This window comes from Pongo pygmaeus, chromosome 3 (genome assembly GCF_028885625.2).
Source record: "Pongo pygmaeus isolate AG05252 chromosome 3, NHGRI_mPonPyg2-v2.0_pri, whole genome shotgun sequence".
NCBI classification, from domain to species: Eukaryota; Metazoa; Chordata; class Mammalia; order Primates; family Hominidae; genus Pongo; species Pongo pygmaeus.
Window position 1 is genome coordinate 153,655,383 of NC_072376.2, and position 19,382 is coordinate 153,674,764.

Below are 19,382 nucleotides of genomic sequence, written 5' to 3' on the forward strand. Positions count from 1 at the left end.
CTACAGTACACCTTTAGTTACTGTTTTAAAGCCACCGAGCAATCAGAAATAAATATCTGGAAATTCTCAGGCAGCTCAGCAGTTGAATTAAATTTCAGAGTCAAATGTATTTTCCTTAAGTCATCAAGTTTGTCAAGAACGGCTAAATAAGGCTACTTGTGTATGAACAAATGCTTCAAAGAAAGAATCTTCACAACTAGCAGAAAGGTCTAAGGCTAACAACTAGACTAGAAGATTGGAAGAAACCTCTAACCCTGTGTGAGGCTCCCTGCTCCTGACCAGTAGGTTCAAGAGCATTTGTCCATCTGGCCCAGAAATGCATGCTATGTGTCTCCTGATGGCAGACACTGTGAGCTAGCCATCTCTTCAAGCTCCCTAGTACCCTCTGAATGTTTGTTGTCAAAAGCCAAACCAGTCTTTCTATCTGAAGGCAGAGAAAGAATTTGTAAGATTTTATATATCTTAGGGATGCAAAAGAAAGACAAAGAAACCCTGCTTAAAGTATGAAACTTAACCCATGGAAGCAGTGACTGCAATCGTTAAATATATTTGGAAACCAAAAAAGTATCTGAGACAGGTCTCAATCAGTTTAGAGGTTTATTTTGCCAAGGTTGAGGAAATGCCTGGGAAAGAGATGCAAGTCACAGTAGGCTATGTGGCTTGTACTTTTTCCAGGGAGGTTTTTAGGACTTGGATATTTAAAGGGGAAAAGGGACAAGAGGGGGAAGAAAGGTGAAAGAGAAAAAAGAGGGAGGGTATCATGTTGTGCGAAAAGGTGGAGTAGAGGGAACAGTCAACTCTGTATTTGTCTGGCGCTCAGTAAATCTGCACTTTGCATAAGATAAAGTAAACATACAGTAGAGGAAGATGATAAATATGACCTTATCTTAGGGTGGCGGGGTAGGGGGGAGTAGGTGGGGGTGATTTCTAGTCTTCCGTGGTCTTGTACCTATGAAGAGCTGTTAATTTACATTGTCAGGGTGAGGGAGGCCCCCTTGGGAGACACGAGGCCTTCTATCTTGTAGCTATCTGTCTAGGAACAAAAGGAAAGGCAGCTTTTTGCAAGACTCAGTTTCCAAGCGTAACTTTTCCCTTTGGCAAAGTGAGTTTGGGGTCCCGAGATTTTGTTTTCCTTTCACATATTTAAAGGATAAAGAAAAAGCTGACAAACAGCATCGAGTGTTGGTAAAGATATGGTGCAACCAAAACTCTTATATACTGCTGGTTGGAGTATCAGTTTGTACAACTATTCTGGAAATCTGTCTGGCAGTATCTACTGACTGAACATTCTTATGATTCTCATATTCTACTACTAAGTATATACCCCCCCAAAAAAGCATATATATGTGTGTGTGTGTGTGTGTGTGTGTGTACATATATGCTATATATATATAGATTTTACTTTTTTACCAAAAGACATGTGCTAGAATATTAATAGTGACACTATTAACCAAAAGTCACTAACCACTCAAATGCTCATGCACAGAATGGATAAATAAATGGCAACATCATCACATAATCAACTATTTTGCAGTAATAAAAAGAACAATATATTTAAATCTTACAATCATAATACTAAGAAAAAAAACAGAAGCAAAAGAGCATATTCCGTGAGATTCCATTTGTATCAAGTTCAAAAGAAATCAAAGATAATCCATGCTTTTAGAAGTCTAGAGATTTATTAACCATGGTTGGATGGACAGTGACATGAAAGGGGCACAAGGGGCACTTCCAGGTTGCTAGTATGTTCTATCTTTTGATCTGGGTAAACAGTTACATGAATGTATTAAAACAGAGGCTTTAAAAAGAGTGCTTTTGTGAGCCTTTGACCTCTTTATTAATACCTACTCCCCAGGAATTTGCAACCATTTTTATCACCTCCACCTTTTTTTTGTTGTTGTTGTTATAAATGAACTCAATATGTTTAATAAAGCTTGGTATTACCAAAATCTCAGTACAAACATCAAGTCACACGCCCACATGACAGAATTCCATTTATAAAATGTTTCTTGGGAAGCCCCCACTGGGCCCGTGACCACAGAGAGCCCGACCCAAGCCTGGGGTCTCTGGGTGGGCAGAAAAGGTGAGTATGGGGGTCGGGGGGAACTCGGGGTAGGGGGAGGAGGGCAGAGAGTAAGGAAAGTGGAGAAAAATGCAGACTCAGAAGCAGTCCATGTAACAGCTCAAAAAGAGCTAGCCAGTGATATTATCACAATGATACAGTACAAATCAAAACAAAAATAAAAATAATTTGGCCGATACAGCAGGCTACACTGCCAAGAACCCAGATGGCGGCCTTCCTGCGGCCATCCGCACCGGCCTCCTCACCCACCATCTCTCCCGTGCGCCCACTCGCTTCCCTCTCGCTCACTCGCAGGCATTCTCTCGCTAGGAAACACGGAAAGTATTTTGTGTTTGGAGATAGTAACCTTAGTCAAATGAGTCCTCCGAAGAGTCGCTGAAGGAGGAATGCACCTCAGCCTCTCGAAGCAGCAAACAAAACCGCTGCTTCCTGCTGGTGGCCGGCTTGGGTTTCAGAGTCCGGGAGGGGGCGGGGGGGCGCCAGGCCCTCTTGGTCAGCTAGGGGCCGCCAGCTGCCTTGCTGTTCTTTGCCACCACGCCACACAGAAGGGAAGGCGTCAGTTTGGAGCTAGCTGGAGGGGCCTTGGGCAGGCCACTCTCCTTCAGGAATTCTTCGTCTTCCTCTGAGTCCCTATTGTAAGAGTAGCTGCGCACTTCGGAGGCAAACGCGGAATAGGCTGACCTGGGCTGGCCTCTGGCCTTGAACCCCATTCCTATCCTCCTGGCTTTGGCTGCCGTTTTGTGTTTACTTTCTCTGGAAGATTTCAGAGACAGGCCAAGGCCCTTGGCCAGCACCTTCCTTTCCTTGCCCAGCAGGCTGTCATAAGGAGTTAAGTACCTGCTGCAGCCCCTGCCAGTTTTTTATTTCCCCCCAGCACTGTCCGAAAACTTGAAGGGTGACTTCAACTTGTCCTGCTTGGTGAGGGAGAGGGCCTTTGTTGAGCTTGCTTGCCAACTACTCCTGGTCGCTGGCCATCTTCTTCTTCTTAATCGTTAGCTGACTTATGAAGTCAGACGAGGCCTCGTGTTCATCCCAAGTCTGGTTCCTCTCCCTGGCTTTCCCCATTCCAATGAGGGCATTGTGTTCCTCCTCAGGCCCTTTGTGTCTTCCTTATTCCTGCTCCCAGCTCATAGTCATCTGATGCCAGCAGAGACTTGCTGCTCAGCTTTCTGCTACTGTTGCAGCTCTTCTCCCTCTTGCTGGGGGGGGCGACAGGGTGCTCGGGGGCATGGGTCTGTTTCCGCAGGCTGCGTGCCAAGCTTCCATGGGACTCCTCGTGCCTGTCCTCGGAGTCCCGGCACTGCTGCAGCTTCACCAGCTCGTGCTGCTTCTCCTTGTACTGGCGCTGGACCTTGGCCCGCCGCATCCGGAAGTCCAGCTCCAGGACGTCCATGTCCTCCAAGGAGGACTTCATGGGGTACATCCGCTCCTCCTTCTTGCGCATCCAGCTATACTTATTGTGGGCTTCAGCTCCCATGGGAGCCGCGAGTTCTTGAGCGGGTCCCACCATGGGCCCATCCAGCACCCTCCTCAGCATGTGACAGCCGGCTGCCAGCAGGCTCTCCAGTGAGGGCCGCGCCACCAGGGCCCGCTCCGCACCTCCCACCTTCTGGCTCCTCCTCTCCAGCTCCAGCTCTGCAATCTCGCTCAGCAGGGTGATGCCGTGCAGGAAGCTCTGCTCCAAGACAAGGCTCTTGGCAGCTTCCAGCTTCTCCAAGGCCTGGGCTCCAGTAGCAGCTGGGGAGGGCAGAGGCCTGGCCTGGGGCAGCTCCATGGCCGCCTCCAGGGTGTTCATGCCAGCCAGTGGGTCTTCCAGGCCGGGCAGGAACTGCTCAGAGCTTGCCTCTTCCAGGTAGCAGGTGCTGCCGGGCACAGGCACGGCCTCCCGGGGCTCCAGTCTCGGGCACTGTCCCTCCCCGGTGGGCACGTCACAGTCTGACATTTCTAGGCTGGGCTGGGGCTCGCTCGGGGCCGCCTGGGCCAGGCCTTCCTCCGGCGCTGCTTCCGCCGCGGGCACCGCCACAGGCATCTCCACCGGCTCCTCCCTGGCCTCCACCAGCGTCTCGGGTGTCAGCTGCACCCCCAGGTCCAGGGTGGCCGTGCAGGGTTCTGTCCGGCCCGGGGAATCCACGCGTGCTTCAGGCCCCTCCGCAAAGTCTGGGCACTCGGAGGGCTCGGTGCAGCCCTGCCCGGTGGCACTCAGCGCCTGGGCCTCCAACGGGCCACCTCCGTATCCGCCTGCAGGGCTCGGGGTAGCCATAGTTTCCGTGGCGGGCAGTGGCAGCGGCAACTCCAGAGGCGGCAGCTCTGCGGGGCTCTCGTCAACATCCTCCACCTCCACCTTCGCCTCCCGCTCGGCCAGCGGCTCTTCCTCCGGGCCCTCCCGCAGCGGCTCTGGGATCTTGGAGGGAGACAGGAGGATGAGCTTGTCTTCGGACCAGAGTGTCAGGCGCTTGGTCCCATCAGCTGGGAGCAGCACATCAGGGACCAGGCCATCCGCATCGGCGGCCGCTGTGGGCTGCCCCAGGAAAAGGTAGGGCCTCTTGTAGTGCGGTGGCAGGGCTTGGAACGGGTACCTGGGCGGCATATCTGAGAACAAGGACTGGAAGGTGCTGGGGGCTTCCTTCTCCAACTCCCAAGTCTTTCTTCTCGACCACGTTGTCGGGGGTCTCTTCCTTGCGGGTGATACCCGGGGTGGACAGCAGGGAGACGGGTGGCGGGCTGGTGGGGTGGGAGCTGGGGGTAGCAGGGTAGGCATAGGCAGGCGCCTTGGACACGTCCTCCAGCTGCTGGATGACCTTGGCCTTCAGGGCAGCCACGGGGGACAGGCGGGGCGATGGTGGCGGGCTCACGACCTTGCCATAGATGCAGGGCCGGCACCCAGGCGGGGGGCTTTCGCAGCAGCATCCCGGGGCAAGCGGTGGCCAGGCCAGCCTTGCCCGCGGCCTCCAGGCCCCAGTTGCTCCCCTTCTCCTCCATCTCTGCCCGGTACTCCTCTGCGCCTTCAGCCGCTCCAGCTGGGTGCTTCTTTGCAGTTCCAGGGCCTGGGCCGCCCGCTGCTGCAGGTACAGGAACTCCTGCGGCTGCAGAAAGTGCTGCAGCGAAAAGAGCTGCAACTGCTGGGGGTGGTGCAGGGGGTTGCGGCCGGAGAGTACAGGGCAGGGCAAAGGGGCGGAACGGTGGCCTGCTCCATCAGCTCTGCAAAGTGAGGCAGGGGATCGCTGGGAATGACCAACAGCTGGCCCGACTGGGAGTCCCTGACAAACTGGGAGGGCGACAGCAGGGAGCCCCCAGGCTGGGTGGGAACGCAGGGGCCATGCCCTAGTGCAGAGATGGGGGGCCCAAGCCCTAGGGGTGTCCGGCAAGCCTCATGGACATGCTGCCCGAGCAGGACAACCAGGGGTGCGTGGCCAAATGGGTTGCGGGTCCACAGGCCAGCAACCCGAGCCTGCCAGCACCCGGACCCGGGTCACCAGAAGGTTGGGGTTCAGGCCGTTAGGAGCACAGCTGGTAGGGTGTACATGGGCCAGGTCAGCCAGCTCCTTACTCTCCTGATCTCAGTCCAGCCAGGCCCCCAGCAGCCATTAATCCTGGTGTCTGGCCGGGTGTCCACACAGTCCTCATCTGCTGGGCTGTGCTCTTTCACATTACTCAGTGACAGAGGGCGCTCCTGGTCTGCCAGCCCAGGCCCCAGCCAGCCACTGCCACCACTATCCTTCTGCAATGCTCACCAGCGAGTGTCACACTTCTGCCTCACCCTGGGTACCAGAGCCCTCGCACCCAAAAGCCTTGGCACTCTCCGGCCTCTCCGGGTCCCGCTTCAGCTGCCGGCCCCCCACCCACTGCTATCACCTCCACTTTTAACTACCCCTAAGCCACTATCCTCTCTTGCGAGAGCCTCTATATACATCTCTGCGCTTCCTCCAGGCATGCATCATTATCTTCCCCCAGTAGTAAGAATGGTTCTAAAACCAGAGTCAGACAACACTCTTCCTTTATTTAAAATTCCAGTGATTTTTCATCCTCTCTTGGGATAAAATTCCAAGGCCTCTAAGCCCTTCATGCTCTTTCCACCTTTCACAATGCCCTCTCTGACCAGCCACCACCAACCTCTTCTTACTCATCAGTTCTAGTGGCCTCTTCATGTTCCCCAAGTGCATCATGCAGGCTCCCTGCCAGCCACGGCCTGAGCACCGGCTGCTCGCTGCCCCCTCTGTGCTTCTCTCAGACAGCACTGTATTCGGTCCTCCATGGCATCTGTGTCTCTGCTAATTGTCATCTCACCAGAACAATAAACGCTCAGAGAAACAGTATGTCCCCACCCTTCACTGTGCTGTGTTCCTTCTTACTTGAATTTAGCACCACTTTGCATTTGTTTTTGTTTTTGTTTGTTGTTTTTGCTTAGTAAATCTATCACCACTTACTCTATGGCAGAGACTGTGTGACCAGGACATGAGCCGAGGACAGTGCTGATTCACATGTAAGTGCTCAACAAATATTTGCTGAACTTAGGGGGTCCTCATGATCATCCCAGGAAGTAAGTGCTCTTCCTATCCCCATTTCAGAGACAAAGAAATCGTAGTTTAGCAAAAATCATTAATTTGCCCAAGTCTACACAGCTGGTAAGCAGCAAAGCTAAGTTCAAACCCAGGTCGTCTGATTTGAGAACTCGTGCTCTTAGCTCCATCCCGGGAAAACTCCCTAGCACCTTACCTTTCTGACTTGCTGCGCAGCACAGTAGGCACCCAATAACTGGCTAGGGATGCCAGATTCAATGAATAAAAACATAGGAAATACAGGATGCCCAGTTAAATTTGAATTTCAGGAAAACAATGAATACTTTTTTACTATAATCAATATTAATTAATCCTATTTTTTTTCTGACATCCCTATAAATAGCACCACTCTATAGATCAGTCTGTGTAGTGGACTCTAAACTATCATATTTCCTAAGTTGGAGTTTACAGCAAAAAAGACTATGCCTTTCTAGTACCTTTTACTTTCTGTTTTGAAAGGACTAATCCAGGGAATTGAAAGGAATGACCCAGGCATTGCTTTCAGATAATCAGAATAAGAGTACACTGACATCTCTGAATCTGCCCAGTCCATCTTCCACCAGCAATGTGGTGAGTGGGTCTCAACCTTACAAAAGCAGGATTTATGGAAGAAACTTCTTATCTCCAAGGAAGTGCCTTCCAAAGGAGGAATCAGATTCTTCTCAACAATGAAGATGCAATATTTATTTGCACTGAAAAGCTGGAATTCAAGAGTTAGTAGGGGCTGCCATTAATGATGAAAAGCAATCATATTTAATTCACTATGGGGTTTTATCTTTGGCTAGGAAAGAAAAACTTTCAAGGAAGGTAAGTCTTTTGATCAAAACAGAAAAGCAGTGAGCATCCATTGCAAATTACATGCCTACTGATGAAGAACTGGATTTATTACTTCAAACTGGGCCATAGGATGCCTGTGATCAATAAAAAACACTAGCTGTGAGACAGAAGGAAAGACAGTTTTATTGTACCTACAATTGTTAGGGACATTAACATACCATCTCATTTGCACCTTACAATAACTTTAGTGAGCCTAGACTGCTACCTCTGTTTTACAATTGGGCAAACCAAGGCTTGGAGAGGTTAATTAACTCCCCCAGAGTTCCACAGTGGCTGAGCCGCAAGTGGTCTGAGGCCCAGATAAATAGCTCTGTAACTCCACCAACTACCATTCTATCATAGGCAGTAAGTTCTTCCTTGTCTCTGGGTTGAAAAGAACATAAATTCTGGAGCTAGACAAAATTTGATTCAAATTATTGTTCTTTGACTAATTACCTACATGGGTGGGCAACTCAGTTGAGTCTTCTGACCCTGTTTCTTCCTCTATAAAATGAGACCCCAAAGCTGTCCTTGTAAAACTGTGTTGGAGATAAAGTTCCAATAATAGTAACTAATATTAAACATTGGCTTTGTAATCTTTTGCAGGGTGCTAAGCAAAACAGCTATTTCCTCACAAGCCTGACATTCAAAGAGCCCCGTGTGTCTTAGATCTAATTAATATCAACTAGAAAGGGATTCTGCTATTTGTTAGGCAGGGCCCCTTCCTCAGCCAGGACTCTGCAACTTGCCAGAGACAGAACACAGTGGACCTTCCCTCTGGAGCAAATGGTCCTAACCTAAACGTAAACCATGGACTCCAACTTCCTGCTTGGCTATTTCTGGAGGATTTGTAAAGGAATGTGAGCAATTAGAATGACATGGGGGTCTCTCCCTCCCCCGACTTTGGGAGGGGCTCTGCCAGAATTAAATGCTAAAAATAGGACAAACAAAACTTGGCTCAGTAAATGCTGCAGCTAACACTTCCCATTACCCAAAACAAAGACACAGGTGTGGATATAATACCTTCTCCCAGGCACCACATATTCCAGTTCCTTGAGAAGCGCTAGTTCACTAATGTAACAATAATACTTGTTCCAGCAAACAGAATTTGTGCTGGAGGTGAGGGAGCCTACAATTACTTTAATTTTCTAAAATTTCCCTTCCTTAAACAATAAACAAAATTATCCATCTTTGTTTATATCTCTTCTCCAACTCAACTATTTAAAAAATTTTGTTTTGATGTAATCCAACTCAATTCTTATCTGAATGTTTCTGTGGCCTGTTTCTAATTTTTCAGTTTAATTTCTAACATCTTTATGAGCAGAAAGGCAGTTTTTTGTTTTGTTTTGTTTTGTTTGAGACAGGGTCTTACTCTAGTGTCCAAGATGGAGTGCAGTGGCATGATCACGGCTCACTGCAGCCTCAACTTCCTAGGCTCAGATGATCCTCCCACCTCAGCCTCCCAAGTAGCTGGGACTACAGGCATGTGCCACTACGCCCGGCTAATTGTTGTATTTTTTGTAGAGATGGAGTCTCCCTGTGTTGCCCAGACATGTCTCAAACTCCTGAGCTTAAGTGGTCTGCCCGCCTTGGCCTCCCAAAGTGCTGAGATTATAGATGTGAGCCATGGCACCTGGCCAGAAAGGCAATTTTCAAAGAAGACGGTACTTCTTTTTGTTGCTTTGCCCCTGTGGGCACTGAAACCAACCAACAAATAGGTGTGTGGCCCTTCATTTCATACCAACTTCCCCCATCCTGCCTGCAGATGTTCCCTTTCTCTCCCCCAGACTTAGAACAAGGAGCAAGTAGCTCAGATAAAGGAATGAGGTGGAGATGAGTCTGTCTCAAGTTTATGTTCTCTGGCTCCTCCCACCCACCATCATTCCTGAGCGGAACAAGAGTTCCCCTGCCAAGGCTGGGCAGTGTTTCTGTGATTTACTTTATCCTTCAAAGCTTACCCTGTGTTACCGGGAAGACAAGGATGGATGAAGAACAGATACAGATTTTTAAAAGAGACTGACCACAAGGTCAAGCTCAATCAAGTTCAATCAGCCCTTCCTTTCTAAATCCTCCAAAGAGAACTTGAAATATTTAAGTGCTACAGCTTAAAAAACACCCAGCAAAACAACAACAAAGCTCAATGTAGGCCAGAGGGCCACGGAATGATATGAATGAGTCTGCCCACCACAGGGGAATTTACTGAAATAAAAAGAAGGCATTGTTTCTAATATGCAAAATCTATGGTTTATTTCTATTTTAAAATAAAACTAGGTCATCAAATTATGCTCAAAATGCCTCTTTGGTGTTTCTGAATTTGTGGGGTTCTTATATTCCCAGTATGCAGAATGGGGTTCACTACTGTTAGCAGAAGGCTGAGCACCAGTGACACCTGAGACATTCCTTGATCAGAAAAAACTCCAAATACTTAAGATAGTAAATGAGGCTTTGCCTTGGATGCCTGGGTGAGAGAGAGGAGAAATTGTTGGAATGTGAGGCTTTAGGTATAGAAAAGCCTAACATTACAGGAGGCAGAGCCCAAGAGACGAGAGAGGGATTCTCACACACAGGGGGCTGCGAAGGAGCAGCCCCACACGCTCCCCCTTGACTTCTATGGGGGTGGCGTCTGTCTGCACCTGTGTACTTACATGTTTGGTGGGGAGTAGAGTTCAGGAGGGCAGAAGAGGAGGGTGGGGGGGAGCAGAGGAGACAGGAGATGATAAGAAGAAATAAGGATATGAATTCAGGGAAGAAAACTCTGGTGGAGTCCCATGTTCGTTGAATGGGCGGCCCTTTCTAGGGTACTCTGATCTCTAAAGAGTCTCAAGCCATGACTATATTCCCATCAGAGAACACCCTCATAACGCTGCCAGAAGTGGGCCCATATTTTATGTTTGAATACAGTATTTATATTTTACATAAAAATATATCATTTAATATTTTATGCTTCTTTAGGTGCCATGTCTTTTGAGATCTTTTGTCTACCAGAAAGGGCCAGAGAAACAGTTGTCACATAAATATGGAAATTACAAAAAACATTTAGTTTCAATATTCCATGTGAACTATTAGCTGTTGTGTGAACATCCTGCTGATTAAATTACAAAAAATACTCTAAGCACAGTGCCCAGTATCACTATATTTTTACCTAGAATTTATTTTGAAAGTTGCTGTAAAGCAGAAATCATGAACAGGCAGCCAGTAGGCTAGAAAGTCCATGATGAATATTGTTTGGCCCAGGGCGTATTATAAAAAACAGTAACCTTCAAATAAAATAAAGAGTTCCAACTTCTTTTGAAAAATTAAAAGTTCTGGCAGCAATGGTTCCTTGCCTCAGGTGGTAAAGAGACTGTCAACTCTAGCAGGCTCCAGCTGTCTAGTTCCATAAGCCCACCCTTTCCTACCACCTTCACTCCCTACCCCATTGTTAAGTGCCTTGATGAGCGACGCCACAGTCATGTGAATTTGTAATTCTGCTCTAGAGTATTTTCTTTTACTTTTTCTTTTTTTGAGATGGAATTTCTCTCTTGTTGCCCAACCTGGAGTGCAATGGCGAGATCTTGGCTCACTGCAATCTCCGCCTCCCGGGTTCAATCGATTCTCTTGCCTCAGCCTCCCGAGTAGCTGGGATTACAGGCACCCGTCACCACGCCTGGCTGATTTTTTGTATTTTTAGTAGAGACGGGGTTTTGCCACATTGGCCAGGTTGGCCCCCAACTCCTGACCTCAGGTGATCCACCCGCCTTGGCCTCCCAAAGTGCTGGGATTATAGGAGTGAGCCACCACACCTGGCCTCTATTTTCTTTATATATACACCAATAATGTAAAATTCAGCCTCTATAAAGGAGACATGCTTTTGACACCTGGACATTGTAGAAAGGGCACAGTTTCATAGCCACATGTAGCAAGTGGGACACAGAGCAAGTCCCAGATTTGATGTAAATTTTATAAAAACTGATGGCCCTCATCTTCTTCATCAGCAATATAGGGAAAATAATTCCTACCTCTTTGGAATGGTGTAAGAATTTTATGCACACATAGGTAAAACAATTAGTATGGTAGCTTTTATTATTCCTAGCATTGTTGATAAGAGAAAGAGGAAGATGAAGAGGAGAGAAAAAACATGTTTTAAAGTCACAAAACCTGGCCAGGTATAGTGGCTCACGCCTATAATCCTAGCACTTTGGGAGGCCAAGGCGGGCAGATCACTTGAGCTCATCAGATGAGCCTGGCCAACATGGTGAAACCCCGTCTCCACAAAAAAGACAAAAATTAGCTAGGTGTAGTGGTGCACACCTGCAGTACCAGCTACTCAGGAGGCTGAGCTGGAAGGATGGCTTGAGGCTGGGAGATAGAGGTTGGAGTGAGCCGTGATGGCACCACTACACTCTAGCCTAGGTGATAGGGCCAGACCTTGTCTCAATAACAACAAAAAAATCTCAAAACTTGCTAATGTTATAACTGAGGTTCCATTAACAATGGGTGAGAACTAACTTATAGGTCCACATTTTCTTTTGAGGTATAAACAAACTTTTAAAAATTAAACTTAAAATTCAAAGCTATGGATTAGCAAAAAATGCCATACCAAAACTCGCCTTATCTGTTAGAGACACATAATGAAGAATTTATCTGTTAGAGATACATTCTTTTACAGGTGAAATAATACACTGTCTGGAGTTTGCTTTAAGTTACTCCAGGAAAAAAAGAAAAAAAGGTGGGGAGGAGTAATAAAACAAAGATCAGAAAAATGTTGATAATTGTTGGGACTGGATGATGGGTTAAAGGAAATGTATTATGTTATCCTTTTGGCTCGTACTGGGCTTGAAAATATCTAGTGCTGATAATGTATCCCCAGGGCTGAGCATGATACCTGGCATAAGAAAGGTGCTTATACAATCTTAAATAAAGATTTCCTTGGTTGGGCATGGTGGCTTATGCCTGTAATCTTAGCACTTTGGGAGGCTGAGGTGGATGGATCACTTAAGGTCAGGAGTTCGAGATCAACCTAGCCAACTTGGTGAAACCCCATCTCTACTAAAAATACCAAAAAAGTAGCCAGCCGTGGTGGTACACGCCTGTAGTTTCAGCTACTTGGGAGGCTGAGGCATGAGAATCACATGAACCCCGGAGATGGAGGTTGCAGTGAGCCAAGATCAAGCCACTATACTCCAGCCTGGGTGACAGAGGGAGACCCTGTCTCAAAAAAAAAAAAAAAAAAAAAAAAAAGATTTTGTTAATACATGAATAGACAAATGCTGTTTCTTGCATCTCCTGGGTCTTTCCCATATACAACCACACTATCTTTTTTGCTTGTCTATTCCTTCAGTTCTCCTCCTCCTCCAATTTGTTGCACAGGAAGCAGAGACAATGTACTTCAAGAAGAATGCTCTTCAGTCTCCAGTGGCTGTTAGATACCTTCCAAGTCAATTAGTGATTTCAAGACTCCCTACTAACCAGCTCCACTGGACCAGTTGACCTCATGACCATCGGTACATTCATAATTCCATCTCTCTTCTAATCCAGATAAACTCCCTTGGTCCTGGCTTTAATGCAAGGGAGCTCTTCCTTGGATATTGGCTGCCGCTTTCTAGCTGTGCAGCTTGGAACAACTAGCTCAACCTCTCTTAACTTACATTTTCACCCTAAAATGCATTAACATTTACATGGCAGAGCTGTCTACAAGGCACCCAGCACCTTGCCCCACACATGGCAGGCTCTCGATGAGTAATAGCTATTATAGTAATCATTAATAAGCCAGAGACACATTACTCTAAGCTTTCATAAATGCCTATCCATCTTCACAGATTGTGCCTTCTGTTTTATTAGCCACATCCTTTCCCTGCTTAACACTTTTCAGACCAAACACACTGGGCTGGGTCATCTCGAACATAAAGCAGCTCTGTGATAGCTGTGTACCCACTTTAAGGCCTATTAACATCCTCTTGTGCCTTCCAGGAGGGGTATCTCAGTCTATGAATCAAACTTTAAGATTGGGACTTTGTCTTCTACTTCTATATTACTCTGCTCAAAGTGCAGGGCTTCACACAAGGGTCTACACAGAAGAAAACTGGAGTTTCATACCACCTACACAGTTCCTTTCAACAGAGGCTTAGGGGAACTTATAATGAGTGAGATTTTCCCCACGAGGTATTTATGAAGCAAAGTTATCAATATCAGACTGATTTCTAGCAACCTAGGGAGCCCGTAACTAAATCTCAAAAGATGAATGTGCTTTCAGGATTTCTTTCCTATGTTTCAATTGTCATGGCTAATTATCCTGAAGAACAGAAAGAAATGCATTGTGTACCTTAGAACACTCAGGTGTCATGCCTGAGCCCAAACCAGATTCTTACCCACATCAGTGATTAGCCCCATTCTGCATCCAGCGGAGTGAATCTCAACCCTCACCGGACATTTGGAATCATCTGGGAAACTTTTTAAAATATATGTACTCTTGGGCTTCATGCCTAGATTCAGATTTAATTGGTCTGGGATGGAGCCTAGGAGTTTATGTTTTTAAAAGCTTAGCTTAAAAAAAAAATTAAGTGATGTAATGCACAGGCAGGATTGAAAACCACCCATTTAATGGTTAGGAGGGAAAAAAACGATCAGCAAGAGTTTGTGGTGTTCTCTTTAAGTTGACCTACAAGGCTTTAGAGAGCCACTGGAAACATAAGCAGAGTAGTGACACTTAAGCAGAGAAGAGAAAACAAAAACCTAGTTATCACGCACTGAAAGACCTGGTAATATAGGCACTGATATAAATTAAAAGGATTTTCTTTCCAGGCAGAGGAAGGGAACTGCGGCTTTGTCCTGTGACAGGATGTCTGGCAGCCTGAGGGCCACCATTAGGGATCAGCCCAAGAAGACGTAAATGGAAATCAGCTGCTGGCCTTGTCTCAATTTCTTTGCTTTCCCTTTAAAAATAGGCGAAATGCTGACTTCAGCATGAAGCTAGCTTATCTGCTGTTGAGAATAAAGCTGAGTTGCCACATACTAAGCTTTAACACTGTTAGGAATAACGCTCAAAATCCTAAGGAAATTGAATACTTGAACAAAAGATTCTTAGCAAAGCAATTTTACTTCTGCACAGAGGGGTGCCTCCTTGGCCAGTTGCCATGAAAGCACACCTGAACAAAGGACATGAGAGCCTTTATTCCTGACGCCAAGTCCTGCCCCTGTACCCTTTCCCCATTGGCTGGGGTCGGGTTGTACAATCTAATCCCGGTTGGCTAAACATTTGATTTTTTTTTGATACGGTGGGTACGTAAAAGAAAGTGGAGAGAAAGGGGAAGGGGGTATCTGTAATGAGCTAGAAAGTTAGTCCTCTTTTCAAATAAGGAAAGGAATGTGAGCTGGTACTGATAATGCTTGGTACTGAGGCGTGCCTAGGCATCTAACAAAGGCAAAAAGGAAAAAGGAGAAAAAGAAGAAAGGGGTGGGGGGGGGGGACTACGAATTAAAGAATAAAAGATGGATCAGATTATTTGAAGAGAAACCCCATTATATCCCACAAAACCTTGGTCCAGAATTCTTTTAACAATAAAGGTCTGAGGATTCTTTTAGAAAAGCAACCCACAGATAGAAAAGTTCTTGCTTACATCATACAGTACTATTCCAAAGTCCTGGGGCAATGATTTTTTTAAATGCATATGGAAATAGTTTTGGAGACAGTAAGGTGAAACATTCATTCTTTATCTCTAATAGTGGAAACATAAATTGAGACATCCTTCATGGAAAATAGACAGTGTGTGCCAATAGCTTGATCATTCTTTTTTTAATCTAATTTTTTTAATCCAAAATTTTAAAGTAAATTCATTTCTAGGATTCTAAGACAATAATCAGAGATGTGATATTTGGGTACAAGTTTATCTTAGAATGCTATATAATACTGAAAATTTGGAAGAAATAGAAGTAAATGTCTAACAAAAGGGAACTAGGTAAATAAATTTTGTTACCTCATTAAAGCAGAATACAATTTAGTAAAATCATGCCTTCATATAATATTTAATATATTAGGGAATGCTCATGGTATGTATAGAAAATGACAAAACAGTATTTAGAAGGACCTTTTTTTAAAGTATGTTGTAAGTATAAAAACATACTTAAGGGAAATGTAAAATGCTTATAGGATACTGTTTATTTTTTTCTTCCTATTTCCCTACAATTTCTAAAATAAACATGTATTGCTTTTATGATTCTAAAACAAAATATTTTGCTTTTAATATATAAGGAGTTTCAATGAAGATTTTAAAAAATAATTACCAGTCTTTCTCTTATTATGAGTTACGGACACACATTTCTGAAAAGATTTCTATATCCCTAGCAATTTTTTTAAAAGCACTAAATTTTTTACTTTAAGAGAGACTTTCTGATCTCACTCCATTCCTCACTAGTTGTCTCTTATCCACTTTGTTGCTAGCTGGAATACTGACAATCCCCAATCAAAATCACAAAACACCTGTAGAGAGCATAGTGTGCTCAGCAGAATATTCACGCTTTCTCTTTCTTAGTGATCATTTCTATAAAAGTTTAAAGAATCAAGGATCAGGAAATGAAGAAACCATCAAGTGTTATGAGCACTTGGGGCCCCACAAACCACCAGGTAGGTGCTAAGGGGGCAAGTGGCACTGTGGTTCCTTCACCCCAAAAAGCATATTAGTTCTGTTGTGAGATCGAGCAGCAGATCAGGCTGATTCCAGGGTCATCATGGACAAGAAAGCATCGTCCCCCATCCATGCCAAGCAATTTCAGAGGAATCCTAGGACTCTGGTCTACTCTGGGCTATACAGGCTATACGAAGTGTCTCAGACTATCTACTTCAAAGAAACCCTAGGTACTTAGCATGGGAACAGAAAGCAAATCGATTTGTGAAGGTCAACCTCCCCATGCCTACTCTCAACAGCTCCTCCTTAATCTACAAAGAGTTGAATCTGAGCTGCTGCTAGATCAGGCTTCAGGATGTGAATGGTAAAGCACTGGAGAGCCACAGCTTGTCTTGCCATGTGCTACTATGGTATTAGACCCATCAAGACATCCAGGCTCCATTCAATGTCCATCTCTGGAGGCCAAAGCTGTCAGCTAGCACAGAACTACTTACTTCTGGCCAGTAGTTCTCACAATGTAGAAGGAAGCAGGTAAGCCTATAGTCTCAATGTTTTTATTCCCTCTAAAGCTCATGTTGAAAACTAATCCCCAACGCAACAGTGTTGGAAAGTGGGGTCTAATAGGAGGTATTTAGTGTGGAGTCCTAATTAGGGAAAAGGAGTCGGGCTGGCAAGACCCAGGGAAAGCAAAATAAATAAATATATAAATAAATAATCAAAACAGATAAGCTATAAATCTGCCCTTTTTCATGATCCAGGACACATAGCTCTCCTGTGCAAATAACTCATAATCTTCCTGCGCCCAGCTATCACCAGATCCTTGGCTGACAGAAAAATGTAAGTTAGCTCACTACAACCTCAGCGTTACCAGTACTGCACAAAGCCCTCTCCAGCACACAGCACAAGAACCATCCTATAAAATCCCCAAGCAAGCCTTTGTCTCTTTGCCGTTAACTCCTCTCTTGCTAACTTGCCCATTGCATCCTTGCAATGCATTTTCACGCTTTCCTTAATAAATCTGCTTTTCTTTACTTACAACTGTCTTGGTAAATTCTTCTTACCACCGTCCTGATAACAGCCTCAGATAGTTGCCAATCACCTGCAACATTTAGGTCATGAAGACTCCGCCTTCACAAATGGATTAATGGCACTATAAAAAGGTCTTATGAGTGTGGGTTCTCTCTCTTCTGCCAGTGAAGACGCGCTATTTCTCCCCTCCGGAGGACACCGCATGCAAAGTGCCATCTTGGAAGCAGAAAGGCCAGGCCCTAACCTGCCAATGCCTTGATTTGGGGCATCCCAAAGTCTAGAACTGAGAAATAAATATCTGTTCTTTGTCCAGTCTGCGGTATTCTGTTATAGCAGCACAAAACAGGCAGCAGTGGAAGTGTGGAATGCATGGTTAAGCCCTGCTCAGTCAGGAAACAAGACCTACCTCGTAGGAAGTTCTGATGAGCCTAAAGATGTCTACCTCAGGGTAAGGTTCCACATCATCGCTGAGCAAGGAGTGGAGGTGAGGAATGGGAGGCAGTGTGCTGTCTTTATTGGTCACACTGTCTAAATACCTGGAAGAAGAATGCATCAGAAGTCACAGGAGAAGAAACTGGAATCCTCCCATTATAATTATCCAATCATTTTCTGCAAGTTCTACATTTTAAAACAAAGGACTAGAGTTTCTTTAAAGATGGAAAGAGAGAAAGAAATTCTGTTAATTTCTAAAGAAAAAGCATACGAAAATAAATCCTCAGCCACAAGAAGAAGCGGGCATTATGATCACCATCAAATCAGTTAAGACTCATGAAATGAAGAGAAAGCATGAGGAAGAAAACTGGAGGTGGTTTTCAAAGTTAGGCTTAGTACAATACCTTCCCAAAACGGTCATGGCCTCCCCATCATCCTTGCAGTTCAACAGTTTGTCCACATTTGCATCCAGCACAGCTAGGGCCAACTGGAATATCACTTTAATTCCTTCATAGAAGAAACAGTCAACAACCACAACTGCACTCTCAAAAGGCATCACACTGAGAAATAGTGTGAGGAACCAAGAGAGGGAGATGGTGGAAATCACGCCCAGGTCTTGCATGCAGTCATACAGCTGTGGGACGTAGTCTCGTGCTAGCTCCTCAAAGACACCTTGGTCCACCAGTGCACCTGTGGCAGCGATGTACACAAAAAGGCGCAGCTTAGCCAACTACACACTGTACCTAAAGAATCCATTCAAACAACTTGACTGCTAGCACAGGACTCTGTTCCTTTCTGCTGACTGTTCTGCTGTGACTGTTACTAGACCAAGGTGTCAACACAGCTCAGTCACTAGATTAGTTCTGGCTGCATCTTCTCTTTCTGGGCTCTTCCTGTCCTGTTTTCCCTTCCATAAAAGAACAATCACACGACAATTATAAGCGTTGTTGAGAAAGCCAGTTTATAAGGTTTTTGTGACATACAATTAGTTATTTTGCTGGCAACATAATGTTTGGTTTGGTATTAGATGTACATCCAAGTACAGTCATGCATCACTTAACAATGGAGACATGTTCTGAGAAATGGGTTGTCAGGTAAATCTGTCACGTGAACACCTTTGAGAGTACTCACACAAACCTAGACGGTAGAGCTTACCACACACCTAGGCTATATGGTATAGCCTATTGCTCCTAGGCTCCAAACCTGTATAGCATGTTACTGTACTAAATACTGTAGGCAACTACAACATAATGGTAAACAGTTGTGTATCAAAACATAGAAATGATACAGTAAATATACAGTATTATAATCTAATGGGACATGTTGTATATGCAGTCCTTCATCAGCCAGAACATCAACACATGACTACAGTTCCAAATGTACATCTAAGCAGCTTAGCTGGCAAACTCTTATTAATTTAAAAAAAAACAATAATAATCCCAGCACTTTGGGAGGCTGAGGCAGGTGGATCACCTGAGGTCAGGAGTTCGAGACCAGCCTGGCTAACATGGTGAAACCCTATCTCTACTGAAAATACAAAAATTAGCCAGGCGTGGTGGTGGGAGTCTGTATAGTCCCAGCTATTCAGAGACTGAGGCAGGAGAATCACTTGAACCTGGGAGGCGGAGGTTGCAGTGAGCCAAATTCACGCCACTGTACTCCAACCTGGGTAACAGAGCGAGAAGGTCTCAAAAAAAAAAAAAAAAAAACACACTTCTGGATGCATGGTGCCCACATATTAATCATTTTTTAAAGCAATTACTTTTTTAAAAAACTTAAAAGTATTCCTGTTGTACACATTCATGATCAACTTAAGGACATTTTTGATAATATTTTCAATAATCAAATTCGTGTGCAAATGTTTAG

The 19,382-nt window shown here is 45.3% G+C and overlaps 1 protein-coding gene and 1 pseudogene across 1 annotated transcript in view; both read right to left on the bottom strand.

The window, feature by feature from the left end:
- The window catches only part of TBC1D9 (TBC1 domain family member 9), a 135,185-nt gene that overhangs the window by 18,808 nt on the left and 96,995 nt on the right, over positions 1 to 19,382 (bottom strand). Inside the window, exons 13-14 of the mRNA XM_054484654.2 lie at positions 17,921 to 18,206; positions 17,491 to 17,620 (exon numbers count right to left, since the gene is read on the bottom strand). Of these exons, the coding sequence (XP_054340629.1) occupies positions 17,491 to 17,620; positions 17,921 to 18,206 (416 nt within the window). The remainder of the gene's footprint in view (positions 1 to 17,490; positions 17,621 to 17,920; positions 18,207 to 19,382) is intronic.
- On the bottom strand, positions 1,682 to 5,998 carry LOC129034879 (trinucleotide repeat-containing gene 18 protein-like; annotated as a pseudogene).